This window comes from Pyrgilauda ruficollis, unplaced genomic scaffold, assembly GCF_017590135.1.
Source record: "Pyrgilauda ruficollis isolate IOZ18807 unplaced genomic scaffold, ASM1759013v1 scaffold131, whole genome shotgun sequence".
Taxonomy (NCBI): domain Eukaryota; kingdom Metazoa; phylum Chordata; class Aves; order Passeriformes; family Passeridae; genus Pyrgilauda; species Pyrgilauda ruficollis.
In genome coordinates this window covers 945,332-965,729 of record NW_024511544.1, presented here as the reverse complement: position 1 = coordinate 965,729, position 20,398 = coordinate 945,332, and the positions used below count along the sequence as shown (strand labels likewise).

The following is a 20,398-nucleotide window of genomic DNA, read 5'->3' as shown; positions in this document are numbered from 1 at the left end:
ACTAAGTTGTGTGCTATCTCCAGGAGGTATCACCATCAGCTGGGAGAGGTTTAGCATCCATTAAAGAATCCACCTCAGACCACAGATTTCATAGCAATCACTGTGATTGCTATTGTGAAAGCTTTTATTTGCAGTATCTTTAACTACTTAATCTTCTGCAACTGGCTTCAGGATACCAAACCATATGGGACAGAGATAAAGCTGCAATCTGTGTGGATTAACTAATCCTAAAACTACTACTACTAACAACTTGTCCACTGAGTTCAGTAAATGTAACTCTGAAGAAGCTGCTCCACAAAGAAAGCAGCTCCTAACACAGGAACAAAGGCATTCAAAAATAACCTATTCAGATTGTGCAATACTCTGCTCTGAAAGCTCAGATGGACAGGTTTCTCTCTGTCTTCAGGCTTTGACTTATGTTTGAGGATAAGAAGTTTTAGCTGAAAAAAAATCTTCATTCCTGTGTCACCAGCTGGTAACTGATGCACTGCTAAAAAGCAGTATCTTGGGTTGTTCAGAAAATTATTTCAAAGTGAGTGTGTAAGGTTAATTCTGAACAGATTTTAATTAATGTCACACCCCTCTCTTTGGGGCCACCAGATATACTGTTCCTGCATTCTCCTCACTCCACAACACACACTGACCACCATGACCTAAGAACAGGGGATGGTCTGCAGAGACACCACAAAATTCCTCTTGGGAGCTATGTTTTTCATTGCCATTTTCTCCTGATTTTTGTAAAGTACTGTTTTTTCTTGGCCAGCTCAGGTTCTGGAGTCAGTCTGCAGCACTGTCCTCACTTCAGTTACTTCTCCAGACAGAAATTTCCTTGCACATCCTGATAACAACTGTCACCCTTTGGTATCAAGGGAGAACACCCACCTATCACCCTACAGAATGAATTTCTAGTTTGGCTTGTCTGCTTAGATGGCCAGGCCTGGAGTCCATGACAATTTCCTTCTTTCACTTAGAACTTCCATCAGGGAAAAAGACTTACCAAGGAAATCAGGAAGGGGCAAAAATGGGAGTAAAGTTAATGCACTGGACAGTGTTTGATGCCCTGAAACACAAACTGAAACTAATCCCTTAACCTGCCACAGGGCAGGAAGTGGAAGGGGAATGCCTATGGCATTCTCAGCGCCTTTGCTGCTCCCAAAAACCATATTCAAGAACAATCACTGAACAATGAATCCCTTACCTTCATTTCTCCATAATGCAGTGGATTCCGCACGTCAAGTGCCTGAATAATGCTGACCCCAGCATCGCTCCCCGTGGTCACCACCCCTTTGACTGTCACTGTGGCTACTGCCTGGTTAGAAGAGGACCAGCTGAAGTTGCCACTTCCACCCTGAGCCTGAAATACAGACGGAAAAATCTTTCAAACATTTAATCAAGTACATGGTTCTCACATTCCACAGCTTTGGATATCTTGCATGAAAACCTGGAATGGACTGAGAATGGGACATACAAATAAAATAACACCTTAGAACTTAATAAGCAAGAGAGAGATGAGAGGATTTCTACCCTTCATTCTTTTTAATTTCAGCTTCTTTCACACACCAAAATAAATGTCAAAAGTTCCATCAGAGTAAAACATGGGTGAACACTGGAGCTATTTTTTAATGCATATTGTTTCTTTGACTTCCTCAACATTTCCTTTAACCTATTTCATAATCAAAAATGAACAAGGTGATATATCTTGTCTAGAGGGACAGTGTGGAAAACAAACAAATCTAAATTATGCAGGAGCTTAGCTAGTAATTTTTACCAGGAAAGGAGAATAAAAAGAAAATGAAGAGGAGGGTCATTTCCCTTCTTCCTTCCTCTGAGCACATGCACAACCTGATTACAGAAGGACACAGACAAATTAACAAATAGTTAGTGGTGTGTTACAGGAGATGCATGGGATGTGGTGAGAAAGGCTAAAAGAATCCAAGAGCTCAGCATATTTGTGAAGGTATTTTAGTTGAAACAGGGAGATGAGCAGAAAACCTAAAACAGAAATACCCAATTCTTAGTAACTGTATGAAATCTCAGGTCCCTGCCATAAACCCCAGACACCTCTCTACATTTTCTCTCTCTGGCAGTCAGTTTGCACTGAGGAGAGGAAGGGTAAAGCAGCTTCCCCTGCAGCCTCGTCATTACCCAGAGCCTGGCAGGAAGCTCCACACCGCTACCTGTGAGCAATGCCCTCCCCAGGAACCCCCACGTGCTCAGCCTCACACAGCTGGCACTGCACCTCTCGTGCGTGCACTGAAGGAAGGCAACAGAAACCATCTCATTAGCACAAATATGAACAAAGCAACCCCCAACAAACCAGACAGCTGCCAAAGGAAAATCTGCCAGGCCTTCGGATACCATCTGGAGGGAGTTACTCCAGCTATAAACAGAATTTGGCTAGATCCAAAAATCCCTTTCAATTTATTTTCAGAAAAACTTCATTCCCCATTTGAAATAGCCTGACTGAAGCTATGGAGGGGATAGCAAACTCTAATGGAGAGGCAGGAACTGTTGAGCTGTGTCTATGCTGTTGACCAGTGGTATTGTAGGATGGAGAGACCAGAATACATGTCACAGTTTCAGGAAAATTTTAATCTTGGGAGAAAAAAGTTTCTATGCTTTTATAGAAAAAGATCAGAGTAAAGTAAGAACAGCAACACAACTATTGCAGCACCATGAAGGAATGCTCTCTAGTGAAATACTTCATCATATATGCAAGATAAGAGAGAGGTAGGAAACAAACTACATTTCCTCTCCCTTACTGGGAAAACTCCAGCAGAATTATGAAGTACTGAAAATGCAGATTTAATACTAAGAATTTTTACCACACTCTGCTGGTGTGGTCAGGAATAGCATGAAGTAAACCAAACTAATCCCACAGAACAGACAACCAGAGATGCAGGGCTTAATTCAATGAAGCTGCCCTTAGATTTCCACTGAGAATGCAGTTTAATCCTGTGAGATTGATTCTTTCCATGCAGTCACTGATCAGTAAGGCTGCAAAAGACCTCTGAGATTATCAAGTCTACCACTGAACCACATCCTCAGGTGCCACACTCCAAGATTTTTGAGCCCTTCCAGGGATGGTGACTCCACCACTGCCCTGGGCAGCCTGTGCCAGTGTGAGGATGTTTCCTCTCATCCTGTCCCTTGTTACCCGGGAGAAGAGCCTGGCACCAAGTGTCCTGCTGCCTATTTGGATATGGCTTACTTAACACAGATCCAAAACTGAACACCACTTTATGCTAAAAGGGAGAGGCAGGAGTTGTGCATCCAACACCTGAGTGCAGGATCTGGGTATCACTGGCCTGGGATAAGAGTCTGGGCTGAGAAAGCACAACTTTCTTTTCCCTACTTAGACTGGAGATACTGGATATTAGAACAAAAACCATTTGCCCAATGAAGCGTAAGGAATAACTGACACTTTGGGAGCAAAGACACACCTAGTAAACACGGAAATCATCCCTTCTGTAAATGGGTTGTGGCCTTTGCCTCCCTGGAACTCTGTATCAGGAGCACGAGGTGTGTAGCCAGTGAGGAATACTGATGTCCAAAGCTGGCAGAGTGCTGCTAATTAATCTTGTCATGCCCTTTTTGCAGTCACTTCACTCCCATTCATATTTCCCATCCTTGCCAGCAAAGGGCAGCCTCTAATGATTGCTGTGGATCTTTGGATATAGGATGCTCCTGGAATTCCAAACCATTCCAGGCATAGGTGTGTGAGGCATGCATGACAGGGAGACAGGAAGGGAAGACCAGAGGTGGAAGGCAGCCGGGTTTTTGTTTGTTGGTTTCTTGGTGCTTTTTTTGAACTGTATATTAATTCCTGTAACTAATGTCCCATGAAGTTCCTCCAAGTTACATTTTGGATGCCAGCGTGCCTGAAGTACCCAAAGTGAACCCTAGCTCAATGGTGTCAGGCCCCAGTGTGCCTGCCTGAGCTACACTCCCTCCAGCTGGGTACTTCTGTGGCATACCTGGATGGTGTACTGGTAGACTCCTGCTTTTGGCTGCCAAGGAAACATCAGAGTGCTGGGTACGAGAAATATTGGAACATAGATCTCCACATCCTGCTGGTTTTGCACTGGAACTGGTAAGGTATGAACACCTCCATCCTGCAAAGTGCAAAAGCACAGTGTTATAAATGGCGACACAGAGCTTAATGTTTAGTCCTTAGGTACAGACAAGTCCTTGAAAACACCTCAGAGAGGAAGGAAAACTCTTTAGGACCACTTATGAACAGCACTCCTAGTGAGCAAACAGCTCCTGGCAGCAAGGTGTGCCACTGTATTAAATGAGTGCTATTGCTGTGAAGATCCAGGTGCCCACATTAATTTAAAAGCAAGAAGAAATACACTCTTTCACTGCTCCTATTTTGAGACCTCATTTGGAGAGCCAATCTGGAGGCTCGACACCTATATTTACTCTTTGCTCATCCCACTGTGTACAAAATTCAGCCTGGAAGAGCCACTGCTCAGCCCCCCAAACACTGGCCTTCACAGCTCTGCTGTCATTGCAGTGCCACAACCCTCTGGCACAACACACTGTTACTGCAGTTCTGAGGGAAAAACAGCTCTCAGGGGATGCCTTTCCACTGAAGAGAACATCTCTGACACAGAAAATGACCGTGGGTTATCACATTGAAGGAGCTACTAAAACCTGCTCAAGGAATCACTAAAATGATTTCACAGCAAATGGGTTGAAGTGTTGAATTTTCAAGCAAAAGCAACTCACTTCCACACCACATGCCCTAGTTAGCCATACATTCAGCAGCCTGCCCAACCAGCAGAAAGTTAATGAATATTAATTTGGAGAAATGTGCAGGCTGATACATTTGGCAGATTGTCATTCCAGAGTTTAAGATCACTTACCAATTGATAGCAAACTTCCCCAATGTAACTGACTGCAGAACAAGGCCAGGGTATGAGTGAGGATCCTACCACAATAAAGTGTAAAATTCCCTCAGCCTGTGAGAGGCCCCTTGCCCAGCACAAGGATCTGCCACAAGAAAAGAAATCAGTGCTGCGCACCACTGCCTTAACAGGAGTTTGCCACATGCTCGGGAGCAAAATCCCACAGTCTTTAATTTAAGCAAATTCTCTGTTGACTCAATTGACAGTTTTCCTGAAGAAAGGATTTTAGAATTTGGCTCTTAATCTGTTCAAAGAAAGACAGCTCAGACCCGTGTAATTCTTAGGTTTCCTTTTACTAGGAAGTTACCACTGCACAGCTCAATTATTTTTAGGCCTACAAGTGAAGCAGAGGAGTTTTCACAAAGACACACCTGATCAACTACTGATGTCAGTGCAGCATCAATCGTGGTCTGACCTGCCTTCACAGCCATCACATAATGGTAGGACCCATTCAGAGAGGACTGCAGCACCTCAAAGTGTTCTTTGGACAGCTCTGTAGTAATTCGGATATTCTAAAACCAAAACACAAAACAGAAATTGCCACAGGTAACTGACATCAATGGAGGACAGAAAACCCTGAACACACAAGTCAGTGAGCAAACCACTGCTTAATAACACAGTTCAGAGACACGCTGATAAAACTGATCAGAACTCTCCCTATAGAAGTTTCAGGCATTCAGAAAGATTTCACCTTTAAACATAACATTAACTCCACAGAAAGTTTTTTTTTAAATTATCAGCAACATGTAATTTAACATTAAAGTACCCATATGTATACCACTAAATAATATTTTACAGTATTTTTTGTAATTTTTTCCTTCTTCAACACGAAAGAACACATTAATACATTGCCTCAACAGCACACAGCTTAGCTCCAGCTCAAACTCAGATTTGTATCCCAAAAAGCAATTATGGGCAAATAAAATAATATTCCCCTAGCTCCAATACTCTAAAAAGCAGTAATCTAATAAAATTTTTCTTGTTGCAACTGAACTATTTAAATTCAGTTTCTTTTGCAGCTTTTTAAGAACTATGTATATTCGATACCTAGCACATAGACTTTAGGAAGAGCCTCTTCCCTGTGAGGGTGGGCAGGTCCTGGCACAGGTGCCCAGAGCAGCTGTGGCTGCCCCTGGATCCCTGGCAGTGCCCAAGGCCAGGCTGGACAGGGCTTGGAGCAACCTGGGACAGTGGAAGGTGTCCCTGCCCACGGCAGGGGTGGCACTGGATGATTTAAGGTTGCTCCAAGCTCCATGCAACCTGACATACATTGTCCAACTTCCATTTTTTTCCTACAGCACTTAAGACTCCAATAATATCACATGAATCACCCAGCATGCTTTATTTTTTAAAAGTAACAACAACAACAAAACAAATGGAAATAATGAAAAGGCAAGAAACAACAAGCTTTGCACTGTCCTGTCTCAATGTAAGTAAGAAACCACTCAAATAATTCCAAAGCAAGTCAGGATTTCGGAGGCAGTCACTGAAAAGTATCTAAACACTTCAACTTACATCAGATAAATACACCTTATTGCTTGATTTATCATACACGTCAACTGTAATTTCATAAAGCCTGCCCGTTTCCAGGACCCATCTGTCACCTGGATGAACTGTAAATCCTGCAAAACAGGAAATATTGAACAGCACAAACCAACAGCCTCTTTATCTAATGGAGAAAAGCATTTTGCTTCTGCTGCCCACACTCTGCAGATGAACATTCATTATTTTAAACTGCTGACTACAGAGATAAAAGAAAGTACATAAAACCTATTTCCCATTGAGTTACTTTTATGAATAAAATTACTTTTCTGTGAAAACTAACACTGAACGGGAAGTGTGGAGATACAGCACGAAAATCAGAAACAAGGCCAGAAATTGCATTAAGCAATCAGGAAGATTGCAGCAATACCAACCCAAATATGCAGGAGGTACCACATAGACAGTGCTGTTGGGCAGCCTGGACACCCCCTGCATGCGGATACCTGAGGGCTCAGTCAAGGAACACACAGCTTCTGCACAACCAACATCACCATTCTCCTGGGACTCCTCATGCCTCTTTGGCTATTTTAAAGCTAAGTGTACACTGCAAATAAACATTATCCCCACTTCACTGCAAGACAGTGAGCACTTAGGAGAGATCTCACTAGAGAATATAATGATTGAAATATAAAAATTAAATAAAGCCCCATACATTTCTACAGTGACTGAGGGGAACAGACAGGATTTAAGTGATCTTTTGCCAACCTAATTTGTTAAAACATTCCAAGGCATCAAACAGCTCCGCTGAGACTGAATTCACAGCAGTGCTGCTTTCCATGGCTCTTGATTTCCAGACTCTCAGTACAAATGAGAATAACTTGATCTTTCTGTGTTGCCAAGGGTGGAAAGCTTATCTCCTACCACAGAGTGGTGGCTGGAGAAGCATTCCTGAGGAAGGATACTCTTGTGCACCAGGATGAGGTTGGTTTGGCCCTGCTGCAGTGCAGTCACAGTGGATGTTGCCTGGTCCAGCTTGGCAACTGACCGGGAGGGATCTCCCTTGGGATGGAGGATGTTGTTCTGGAGCTGCAGCTCATACTGGTCTGAGGGCATTGCTATTTCTGGAGGTGAAACAAAACACAGGAAACAATAAAAGCAGATGTGGCAATGTTTAGCTGCTGCTAATTATTGCTGATTATTTTTTATTGATGCCTAGTGCACATATTAAATCAATATTTTTAGTGTCTTGTAAAAATAGTGCTTCTGTCATCACATCAACACACACACACACACAAAAACGAGCTTCTTGCCAAATTTGATGTCTGTGAAACTGCAATTCCCAACTAATATAATCTTGGTATTTAGACCCAACATTCAACTGATTTCCAGCTTCAAAAGAAAAAAAAAAGACAAAAGGGAAAAAAAGGAAAAAAGGAGAGAGGAGAGAAAATTCAAGGCACTGCATTTTGAAATGGGCATAAAGCCAGCTAACCCACATTTATACAGGCTCTAATCTGTGGAGCAAATCCATTTGTCAATAAAACATTTTCTGTTAGAAAAGTTACTAATATAAATTTAAGTAAGAAAGTCAGTTCCTTAGTGACTGTCACCATCTAAAATGACAGTGTTAGCTCCTATTTTAAGTTACCCTTGTCTCTACATCCTTGACAAAACTGCAAGAGTATATTCTTAACAGTCACTATTTTTTTTTACTGAAAGAACTAAACAGCTGTATCACTGTGTGCCTTAGGAAAACAGTATTAAACATTAACAAAGCAGTTTAAACACAATTAAAATTTCTCAGCAGTTAAAAATTCACACAAAGCATTAAAAAATAAAAATAAATGAGAACAGAACAAACCTGTGATCTTCCCTTGCCTCAGTTTCTGAACTCTGTACTGAATTGATGTTCCTACCAGAAGATAAATGTCATATGCTGGATTTAAAAGGATGTTTTCCAAAATAAGCAATCTAACTTCTGCAGGGTGTACATCCTGTTGACAGAGGGGCAAAGAAAGTAACCACATTAGAAGCAGCTCATTTGTTTGAAACAGACCATGCAGCAGGAACTTAGAATCTGGAAGTGAAAACCATTATTTGCTGCAATTGGCTCTTTAGTTTCATCTCAACTTTTGTCACAACAGGGCAATGCAAGGGACAGTGAATGGTACAGAGATCTGCTCTGTGCCCACAGTGCAAGAATGAAGAAAAAAATCATGTCAGTATGAAGATCAGTTTGGAGAATACAGAAAAACTTGAGACAGATGCTCATTCAGACATTTAGAAATCCATCTTCTCCCCGACATGCAGAAATCTTACCTTATAGATGCTTTCCTGAAGTCTTGCCTTTAATTTAGAACTCCCTGTTTTCATTCCAGACACCAGAATGGTATCTCCTTGCTTGGCAACTTTTTCCATTTCCAATATATAGGAAGGTGGGATGTAAGTGGATTCTAAGAACTTGAGTATACTGAAAGGTGAATCACAAAGTGAATAGAAAACTGTTAATCAATCTTTTTAAACCCACAGAGAAACACCACCAGCATCTACTCCCAGCCACTTCCATTTTTAAGCCAATTTAAGATGTTTGCCTGGGACCAGATATCGAAACACCACCAGCATCTACTCCCAGCCACTTCCATTTTTAAGCCAATTTAAGATGTTTGCCTGGGACCAGATATCCCAATTTTACTCATTCTTTGAGGTATCTGCAGCTAATTTCTGTGACAGATAAGTTTGAAGCTTGCTTGTGAGCTATCAGAGGACTGCACATGTTGTCTACAATGACCCCTCCAGTTCGTTCAGTAGGTGAGACTGCAAAAACTCTCTATGTTGTAGAAGAACTGATGTGCAAGACCCAAAGCTTATGTTTAAAAAAGCACCAGCTCAACAAACCCAGAACATAACTCTGACCTCCTTCAAGAAGCCAGGATGTATTTAATAAATGACTATGAAAATCATCTACAAACAGAGAACTTGTAGTAACTGTTAGAAATTTCTGTGAAAAGTGTCAGAAGAGAGGGAAGGAATTTGCCATGAACGGGCAAATGACAGGAAATTTTGGAAAGTGGAGCTTGTTTTTCAGCATGTCACCTTCTGTATGCACATGATCTGCTTGGCTTCATGTGCACTTTCAGAGAAAAACCAGTGGAGCCATATGGAGAACAGTTATGGATATTAACACTTTCATGACAATTTATGATTTATTTCACAAAGCTACACCACCTTTAGAACATTTTTCAGCATAATCATAGTTATGCTAACAGCAGAGCATATATCAGTATTAGTTTGGTTAAAATCACATCAGCCAGTACCTATACTGAAAGAAAAAGCTCAGTATGTACCAGGACTTGGGACAGCCAGTCCCATTAAGCCATTCGTTCTGGCTCTCACTCGTACCTGCAGCTTCAGGTGTATTATGGGCTTAGGAGGCTTTCCCTAGCCTTCCCTTGCTGCTTCTCTAAGGCTGCAAAATCAGTCTGTGTTTGCCCAGGAGCAAAGTCTTGCTGGTTCCCCCAGGAGCAAAGTCTTGCTGGCTCCCCCCACCCCACCTGCAGTGTCTTTGGAGCGTCAGTTTGAGGACGGCAACTGGCTGATAACCATTCTGCTCTGTAGGAGAACTGGTTTCCCCACAAGGAATCCCCCTATTTCAACACCAGAACTAAGTGTCCACTGACACCTGAAACTCTTAAGGTTCGGAGAGCTCCTTTCTGAAAGGAGAAGGAAGGGGACTTTTTTCCTTAAAAAGCTAAAAATAAAAGTCTGCTGAAATCCTGAGATAACAATCTTACTGATAAATCTTCCTTTTGCATGAGATGTTTCAGCAAGATCAACAATCACATCTGTTTATTTCCAATTATTGCATCAGAGCTCCCAGAGCTGCTCACTATCAGTTAAACTAAACAGAGAACAAAGTGCCCAGGCTGTTGAGTAGGTTAAAAAAACCCAACCTGAAACAACTAACTCTTAACATTATAATTTTAGGCATCAGTTCAATAAACCGCCTAGATGTGGGGAAGTATTTTTTACACATCAGACTGAAGAAACCTTTGAGAGCAAAGGAAATTACTTTACCGCAGAGCATTGTGGGAGTCTGAGAAGCCATCGGCCTCTGGGTCCTTCACCACTGTCCAGTCAAACACCAACCCCGCCAGAGTGCTGAAAGTGTTTCCTACAAATCAAACAACCAGGTTAAAACAAAAATAGAGACCAAGCACAGAGTCTTCCTGGAACATAAACCATTAGTTATTTCCCTGGGAAATTTCTCTATTTTCTCCCTTCAAGAAGAACCATAAAGCACCCTCGAGTTTGCACAACACCAAGCCACGAATCAGTGGTAATCACACATCCTCTGAACAGTGAGAGACATAATTCTCACCCAGGATTTTCCTGGGAAACTGTGAGAAAGCTCAGAGAAAACAATTCTTATCACCATTTGCTGCACCTGTTGTTGTGCACATGTGGAATGTGTCATGGAGATTGTTCACCAAAGAGTGATTTCTTAATTGGACTCTGGTGATGGTGTTTTGGGTTCACTGACCAATTGGATCCATGGCCTGTATAGCAAGGGTGATGGGTTTTTTTGCATAGTATAGTACAGTACAGTATAGTAACAATAAAGCAATCGATCAGCCTTCTGCAATCATGGAGTCAATGCTCATTATTCCCCATTCAGGGCACCACTGCTACTATATGAATCCAGCACTACACACAGGATAAAAACAAATTTACTTTTCATTACTAATATATCACCATACTTCACCTGGCATTCATGGTTTACAAACACAGGTGGGATGGGCACAGTAACCAAAACAATTAATTCCACCTTTTATAGCAGCCTGACACATTATTTCCCTTCAGTAGTTGTCCTAAAAATCCCTTGTTTGGAGTGCTATGCGTGCACAAAACTTGACTGTTGAAAGCATAGAATTCTTACCAGATCATGGCTCTTTTTCTGATGCTACAGACTACAAAACGCATAAGTTTTCTGCTCCTATTAAATATCAGTACATTCAGTCCAAATGCACTGACTCTTATGAGCCCAAATGGTGTGTCCCAAAAGTGAGTGTTTGTGTAGTAATTAAACAGATTGAACAATAGGTGGTTGGTCTCAAACATCATCTCTGAACCTCCTGTCAGATACCTGACTGTTCACAAAAACATCCTTTTGCGAAATTCTTTAGACCACCTCAGCACAAAAAAAAAAAAAAAAAAAAAAAAAAAAAACAGACAACTTCACAATGTATTATCCAGAGAAACTCCTTAAAATTCTCCACTTGGCTTCAAACAATCAACAGTGTGACAAATAAAGCTAGTGCATGTACCAGACAGCTAGAACTTTCAATATATATTTAATTTCCTACAAGCAGAACTCTTACCTTCTGAATCCAAAGCATGAATTTTGAGCTCCAGTGGTGAATCCTCAAGGTAGAGCTCTCTCGTTGTGGACACAACTTGAATGCCATGAATTAAATCAACTATGGCATCACAGCGAAGCACTTGTCCAGTCACTTGAAGAGACATCAGAAAGAGCACAAGAAAGTACAACACTGCATGTGCTCATCAAGAACAACGAGAAGTCAAGATGCACCTCAAATGCAGCCAGTGACACAAGACACTGACACTGAAGGAAATGAAACTTGGTCATGACCTTGATGAAGAAACTCATGGTCAAACGGTGGCTCAGAAAGCAACAAAAACAGTTCCCTTCCTCACTGGACTGCAGAAACTCTGATTTCCATCTACATTGACAGGTACAGGTGTTGTCTGGGACTGCTTATGCAGAGTTGGTACAGTGCTCTCATGTCCCACAGAAATTAATGGCTTTTACCCACAGACAATAAACACCCATAAACTCCTTCAGTTAGTGACTGCACGGCATTTAATTGGCCATCTGGTTTTGCCTCTCTGTCACTATAAAAACTAACCAGGTATATTGTATGACAGACACAAAAGCAACTGCCACCTTTTTCAAATGTAACGCATCTGAATTTGGCTAGTCATTTTTATTAAACACTTTTTTATATTTCACTCACCCCCTTGATTTGTAGATTTTGGGGGTCGGGGGTTTTAAGAATTACCTTTTTCCTGGGTGTATCATTAAAATCATCAACACTTCTCTGAGGCAAACAGAAGCTAAAAACCACGCCCACAGAAAGTCTAAAATGACTGCGCATAGGAACTGAAATGTGCCTGTGCACCTCTAGGTCTCAGCTTTGCTCCCGGAGGACGGCAGGATGCCCAGAGAGGCAGCGGTTTGCTCAGACTCACGTGTGTCCTCGGCAGAGATGATGGCGGTGAGGCGCGTGGGCTGCGAGGAGCGCGCCTGGACCAGCGCCCTCTGCGAGCAGCGGCAGCCGTCCGGCCCCAGCGGCTCGATGCTCGCCACCTCCGGCCGCGTGGACGACCTGCGGGTGGGCAGCTGTCAGCACGGGGATCACAGCTCTGCCTTCAAAGCCGCCCCACCAATTCACCTGGGACGTGCTGTGTGGTCAGCAGCTGGCTTTGGGAAGAGCTGGATGGCAGCAGCTCCTCGAGGACCCCTGCCAGGGCAAGCGTGGGCTGAGGACAGGGAAAGCCTAGGCCAGAGGCAGGGCAGGCAAGCTCAGCATTTTCTCCACTACAGAATCAAACAACCTTCCCCTAAACCCACGGAGCAAGCCAGGGCATTACTTAGTGGAGCCCAGCTCTCCTTTCCACTGCACCAAAACCGTCAAGATAAAACAACAAAAGTTGGAGAGTTATTAAAAACCAAGCCTCTTGAAAGTAAATCTGAGCTAGCAGCAATACACATCTGAGGGGTAACTGCAGTGAAAAGTTCCAAAGCCCTTGCTAATCACTCCGGACCTTCAGCCCTGTGCCCGAGCCGGGCCCTGCTGCTGCTCCCCGGCCGCGCTCACGGCCCGGAGCCGGGCAGGGAGGGAGGGAACAGCGCCGGAACCCAGCCCGAAACAGCCCCCGCTGTGTGCTCGGGATCCGCTCACAAGGGCCCTTTGAAGGATTAAAACAATGAAAGCAAGCACTGATGGGTGACAAAGCTGCTCGGGAATTGCTTCTCCGGATGATGACAGCAACTCTGATGAAAACGCTGCGCTATCTGGTAAATGCAACCTAAACCGGGCAATGGATCCCCCCTGACGGGGGAGGTGGATGGGTTTGGACTTTTTTTCTGGAAGATGTACAAAAATGCCTATCTGGGATGTGTGAGGAAAATTCTGTAACCCAGCAAGGAGCAGGATGGGAGATCCAAACAAACAGCAATGTCATGTATGACTGAGTCCCCAGTTAGAGGTTTCACCTCCTTCTCTTACTGGCACAACCAACAAATCCACACCAGCGAAAAACTGCATTTCTCCTTAACTAAAATCGTATCTATTGAAAAACAACACATCACACCGCACTCAATTATCTGAGAGTTAACAGCTGCAGCCCAGGTGAGCTCGGACCTCTGCTTGTAGCCACTGCAATAAAACTGCAAATCCTGTCTGGAACCTTAAGCTCCCAACAGTATTTTGCTTACATAAGGAGTAGTTTTAGAGGATTTTTACACAACAATACCAACTGCTGACCCAGAATTTCAAAGTACTTTATCTGATCAAGGAAAAAACAACCCACAGCAGTATGCAATGGGCAATTTAAACACCAATTAAAAGCTTAAACCTGAAAATTGTTTGTTTATATCTCGTCTATATACCTAAACAATGTACACAATAATGTGCATATTTTTTTACAGTAGGGTTACACTGTTCCTAAAATAATATAGTCTTCTGTATTAGCAGCATACAGCTTTACTCTAAAAAATTAAAATATGTTTTAGAGATTAAAAGTGAGCAATTAGTTATTTTCCTGCTGTTCTGCTGTTCTCAGGCAACCACGAAACAATTTTCCAACACTGAGCAAGTTTCTTTATACAATATTAGCATTCACAACAAGTAAGGCTTTTCCTGTACTTGCCTGGTTGGCTTTTGAAGCTGAGCATGTGTATCTGACTTAGTCTGCATGCAGGTATTTTTAAATAAGTATTATATGTAGGAAATTGACTTTTATTTAGCTCTTTACACTGCTTAATACTCTGCCATTACATATTTTGTTATTAATTTGAGGATTTTGCATTCTTGCAGTCTGGTATTGATTGTGTTTACAACACAACAGGGGTTTCACTGTGGTTTGTATTTGCTCTTTTAATATCTGGCTACGGATTGTAATACAAAACCACTGTGGTTTGCATAATAGCAGTGTTGTAAAACAGAATCTAATTACAGGACACATTTCAGACTAGAAAAAGGGAGGAACAAAGATCAACAAAAATTAAATTTTAACTGTAAACATACATACACTCCCCAATTTTAAAGGAACTTTCAAGCTTTTACAGCTAAAACCAGTACACTGCAGTATAAAACTGAGATTAGACACTATTTGGCTTCTTGCAGTAGTTTAAGAGATAGAATATCAGCTGAATGTCTTTTTTTCTAATACAAATTTTACTCATGTGGGCCTTTCTGAGGCTTGGTTTTGTATTGATTTATATTTAAAAACAATCTGCGGAGTAGTGTATTTTCCAGAAAAACACAGGTCTGATGACCCCTCTACCATTCAGCAATATCAGAAGCACATTCTGTTTACAGCTACCTGGATGCAGGGCCAAGCACAGAGAGGCAAAGGCATTAATCAGCCAGGCTGGGGATTACAGCAGCACTACGCTGGGATCACTACTGGGTCCTAGATGGGCAAAAAAAAAAAGAAACTTCAGCTTTAAGTGACAAAAAACGCAATTTCTATCCCCTGCCAACTACAGCAGCTCTTCAGCAGAGTGTCAGTGTGTGACATTGAGAGCTGGGCTTGTCAGAAGGCAAAATTAGATCCTGAGAAGACAGCAATGGGAAGCATTTCTGGCACTTGCTCTGGATCCCATGCCAGCGCCTGTAAGAAACAGTAAGGCAGGGAGGAAGCACTTGAAAGAAGAGTGAGGAGGGAAGGGGGAAAAAAGCTCACAGAAGTCCCCAATTTGTATTTCCCTCAGAGTAAAATCCTACTTGCTGAGGAATGAATGGCACCCGCGAAGAGGCTGCCAGTCGTCTGGTAAATTTCTGCTTCATTCACCATTTCCATTCCCCTCCAGGGCCCCAGACAGAGCCATGTGCCAAGATTGTATCCACACATCTACCCAAACCTATGCCTGTGTTCTTCATTGACTGGTCTGTAACACCACATGTCAATACTTCACCAGATTACACTTCATTTATTTATCAGTTGGTTCAAAGATCAGGCACCTATTCCTGTTTCTCTCCCTGGCAATCCTCTGTTGATTCTCATTGCTCCAGTGTTTTATGCTGTTCTGCCAGCTCTTCAGACTAAACTCAGCTGACTGAGTCAGCAAAAATCCTCTGTGGAGCTGCACCACAACTGTCAGTTGATCTGATCTTTTAGAATTTTATCAGGCATTTGGGCTGGTATGCAGTCAGAGGGAAACTGGGTAGTAAAAGTCTCCAAGAGTTTTGGGAAGATTGGACTGACCAGTACACTAGGGACATTAGACATTTTAGTTCCAAGAGTGACATATAGTCACTCTTGGAACTAAAAAATAAGCAGAAGTCTAAAACATTTATTTCATGAGTGTTCAGCAGTGAAATGTTGCTCAAAATCAACAAGTCCCAGTCTGCAGGCAGGTGATGCTCAGACTGAGAAAAAGCTTTTTTCAACAGTAAATTTGCACTGATATTTGCACATCAGCTAAGGGAAACAACATTATTTCTTGTGCCTCCTGGGCTCTGTCAGAACACTTTTGCTACAGACTCACACCCCCTGCTCTGAGCCAACACTCTCAGGTAACACACATACCTGAGCCACAGCAGCACAGCCCCTCTCACTTTACCACCTAGCACACCTCAAACCAATTCTGAGGTTCTGCTGGCACTTCCAAGAGCCTGAAGCCCTTCTGGGAAAGCACAGCCAGATATCAGGGAGAAGGAGAACATCCTGCTGCCCACTGCAATGCCTTACAAGAGGGAAATGCAGAGCAGGTGAGAGGCACAGAGGGGGATAACAAACACTTAAGATGTCACTTCACAATATGGAAGTTAACAGTATCTCACACAAAACATTTTTCACTGAGAGTCAGACGGCTATTTTTAGACCTGTGGTAAAACAGGTGATCCAGGAAGCAACACAACTCCCAGATTACCAGGAATGAGACTATTGGTCTTAGAGTGAAGCAACAGATCTCAAGGAAAACACTACTGATACAGATTTTTAAAAGCACACAAGCCAGCACATGGAGAAATAAGATCAATTTACAGCAAAAGCATGACAAGGTAAGGAGCTAGAAAATTAGCTTTGCCAGCCAACTACAGAGACAGCAGCACTGTGCAGTGGGTTTGGGCTCTCTGGAGATACCTGTGCCCACAGCTCCAACACCACTCGGCCACTGCATCTCTCCCTTTACTATTCTACCACCAGCTCCTCTCCCATGGCAATTACCTCAATACAACCCTCCCAGGGAGGGCTACAGTAGCACACACAAAGCTTTCATTATGGTGGCAATAAACTCCTCTTCATTTCCACCAGCCCTCACCATGTATCTCAATTCTACACTCCATGAAATAATGACATATGTAAACATATGTACACTGAAGATAATTTCTCCTACAAACACCCAGCCACGGAGGTTACCCTGGGGGGAAATGGGTTTTTCGTGTGCGTGTCCCCATCCTCCCCGCAAAAATGTTACTATGGTATGGCAGGTTTCAAGGATAAAATTCTGCTTCTGAATGTTTTCATTCTTTCAGGTGTAATTTCTGGATTAAGGTAATTAAAAGACAAATACAGATGCAATATAAATCCTGCACAGACTCTCTTTTATGCCTGAAGATAGCACCACATAGAATATCTACAGATAGAAACAGTGTGCTTTGAAAACAAAGCTTTTCCCAAAAAATAATTTTAATATAAAGGCAACCCAAACTCCAGAAGGCATGAGCATCTTGAAAATAAGAAAATACTTTAAAGCCATGCTCATGATGATAGAACTTGACCTTTTCCCTCTCAATCAGTGGAATTCTCAGACACCACTACAATCGCTTTGAAAATATCCTACTTTCAGAGGTAAACTTGAAGGCTGAAAGGGAAACTGGGAAAAAAAGAAGGTCACAGCATGCTATAGACTGATCTTTCAGGAAATTGGACACTTGTCTTTGAATTCTGAATGCTTGAGATGAGTAATGCAGACCTTCAAAAGGTGTCATTTGCTATCAGATGCTGCTGTACAACCAGAACAGCTTTCATAGGCCACCTCTAACCCCCCGATCTCCCATATTACAAAACCCCAGTCCCCTCTTCAGACACAGAGGGCCTGAATCTGACCATTTCCATTCAAACCCCTGCTTTCACGCACACAAACACACCCATCATTTCCCAAATGTGAGGAAGAGTCACTCCTTCCCAAGCCATTGCATTTGGTACTTCCTAACTCCTTCAGTTCAACAGCCCCTGTCCAGTAACTCCTTCAGACAGGAAGGGCAGGAATCCTGTCAGCAAGTGGCTGTGCTGCTGCTCCTCCAGACACATTTCTTTCTAACCCCCCACAGTCCCAGGCCTGTGGGACAAGGATGCAGAGGGAGAGAGCCCCAGATGCAACTGCTGCCTCTGCACACACACACAGCTCCTGCTTCCTCCAGAGGGTTTGCTGAGCACACCTCAAGTTTCACAAGCCACATCCTGCCAGGCCTTGCAAAGCAGAAGTGAATAAATGCCCATTTACAAGCCACAGAAAATAAGAGCACACAGAAGGTGAATAGGTGCAATTTCCTAAATTCTCAACCAAAATTCATCTCTGAAGGGCAGAGAGAAAGGATGGAAAAGGATGTTGAGGCCTGTCTGCATGAGGGATATGAGTCATTGCATACTGGCAAACAGCACCAGTAAAACGTGCTCTGAAGTGCACAAAAATCACCTCCATTAGAGATATGAATGTGGATCATCATATCTGGCATTTCTCTGGAGAATAATCTTACATCTTTTCATTTGCAGACTTCAGTGAGATTAGCAACGATCTCCATGCTTCTGATAGCAGGATAGCATCTGGCATGTGCAGGAATGGCTGCAGCCAACCCAGCATCACCTCACAGCTCACTGGCAAACAGGAAAGGGAGTCTATACTTCCAGATTTTACTAGTGCTTTGATGAGTTTTGGGGTTTAGCTTCGTGCAATGTAATTTACCTCACAAACCAGACCCTTTTTGAAGGCTCAGCAGCCTTCAAAAATTCGAGTAAGGAAAGAGAAAAAACCCACAGTTGTGAGACTTTCACTGAAGTGATCCATTAAAATCCATTAAAAACAAGCAGGCAGCTCATCTAATAACTTTCATTTAATTGACTTCTGGATAAAATTAATTACTGCTCTTCTGCATAAGCACCCTCAAATATATAAACTGTAACAGACCAAAGGTTTATACCCAGCCCAGAGATGAAAAATGTACAACAACTGCGCAAAGAAACAGAATGAAAATTTAGCCCCTTAAGATGTATTTCAGGAATTGTTATGCAGAACAACTGCGAACTGCTACACACATCCATCTGGCACACACGGAAATATCATCCTAAACATACCTCGACTCTGCTTCTTTTTCAGGTGGGTACCTCCTTATCATTACTGATTAAGTCACCATTCTGGAGCTCGATGGAAAGGAGTTGGCAACATTTGTTTAACATGAAAACTACTGTGAGCTTTCTAAATTTGCACATGCTGTGGGATTTGCCTTCAGCCTCGGTGCTCAACATCACCCAGTCCTGCCCCCTGTGCGAGGCAGGAAGGCGGCTCCCAGACAGATGTTCCTGGAGTACATCCCACGTGCTCAACACTGAGAAAACCAGGAAAGCTTTCACTTTTAAAACTCAACTTCACTGTCCCCAGGTGAAGTCTTAAGGGTGCTGTTATCTACACGTACAGCAGCACTGAGAAGCTCCTGACTTAGCTACGAATCATGTCCACACCCTGAGCTCAAAGCTGTCAGGACCTTCATTACCAACTACTGGAAGGAAAGGGCCATTTCCACACCAGCAGCAGAGTTCTGGGTGCTGTCCCCACACACGTGGGACTGCGGCCATGTGTGTGTGTGGGGTGACACTGAGGCCGAGTGTGCGTGGGGTGGCACTGCGGGAGTGCGGGGCAGCAGGGCGAGCACATGGGGTGTGTGGAGGCAGAGTGGGCAGGGTACATGGAGAAGCAGGTGGAGTGTGTGTGTGGGGTACGAGGAGAAGCAGGTGGACATGTGAGGGGTGTACGGGTGGGTGCACACGGGCTGTGAAGCACATGTCGGGCACGGAGCCATGGCGGGAAGCTTCCTTTACAAACAGGGACCTTCTGCTCAGGGCCCGGCCTGCAGACACTGCCCTCCTCCAGTGGGTTTAATCCCCACTGCACAAAATAAACAACCTTTCCCCTTAGGGATTATCTCCTTGTCTGGCTCCGGTACTGCTGGGCCGCCCAAACCCACCCGCAGTGAGGTAAAAGCGGTGAGAGAGGGCCCGGCTGCCTCGGGAGCCGTCAGGCCCCGCCGCGGGCCGAGGAGCCGCCGCAGGTGCCGGCGGGGGGAGAAACGGACAAAGGGCGGCGGCACCTGCACTCACCATCGGTAGCAGCCCTCGCTGGCCTCTAGCGTGAAGTTGACGCGGGTGCCGCGGGTGAAGGGGAGCAGCACCTTGGGGGTGTTGAGCTTGGAGGAGGCGGCGAAGTGCAGCAGGAGGAGGAGAGGCAGCGCCCCGGGCGCGGGTAGAGCCATGCTGCGCGCCGGCGGGACCCTGCGGGGCGCGAAAGTGCGGCGGGAGCGGCGCGGCGGGGCTGGGCCGGGCCGGGCAGGGCGGCCCGGGGGCAGGGCCTCCCCCCGCCCTCCGCCCTCTGGGGCCGCGCCGCCCTCCCTCAGGGGAACTCCAGTGGCGCCAACAGCAAGGCGCTGGTCGTTTGAAAAACCTCTTTTTTTCCGGGCTTAACCCCTAGCATCTCGTAGGAG

General features: G+C 43.9%; 1 protein-coding gene across 1 annotated transcript in view; it reads right to left on the bottom strand.

The window, feature by feature from the left end:
- The window catches only part of NUP210 (nucleoporin 210), a 48,882-nt gene extending 28,689 nt beyond the window's left edge, over window positions 1–20,193 (bottom strand). The window contains exons 1-12 of the mRNA XM_041459143.1: window positions 20,019–20,193; window positions 12,666–12,802; window positions 11,774–11,905; window positions 10,470–10,566; window positions 8,715–8,865; window positions 8,257–8,389; window positions 7,358–7,516; window positions 6,830–6,898; window positions 6,429–6,535; window positions 5,285–5,425; window positions 3,978–4,115; window positions 1,199–1,354 (exon numbers count right to left, since the gene is read on the bottom strand). Of these exons, the coding sequence (XP_041315077.1) occupies window positions 1,199–1,354; window positions 3,978–4,115; window positions 5,285–5,425; window positions 6,429–6,535; window positions 6,830–6,898; window positions 7,358–7,516; window positions 8,257–8,389; window positions 8,715–8,865; window positions 10,470–10,566; window positions 11,774–11,905; window positions 12,666–12,802; window positions 20,019–20,170 (1,572 nt within the window). The 5' untranslated portion in view covers window positions 20,171–20,193. The remainder of the gene's footprint in view (window positions 1–1,198; window positions 1,355–3,977; window positions 4,116–5,284; window positions 5,426–6,428; window positions 6,536–6,829; window positions 6,899–7,357; window positions 7,517–8,256; window positions 8,390–8,714; window positions 8,866–10,469; window positions 10,567–11,773; window positions 11,906–12,665; window positions 12,803–20,018) is intronic.
- Window positions 20,194–20,398: the final 205 nt, after the last annotated feature.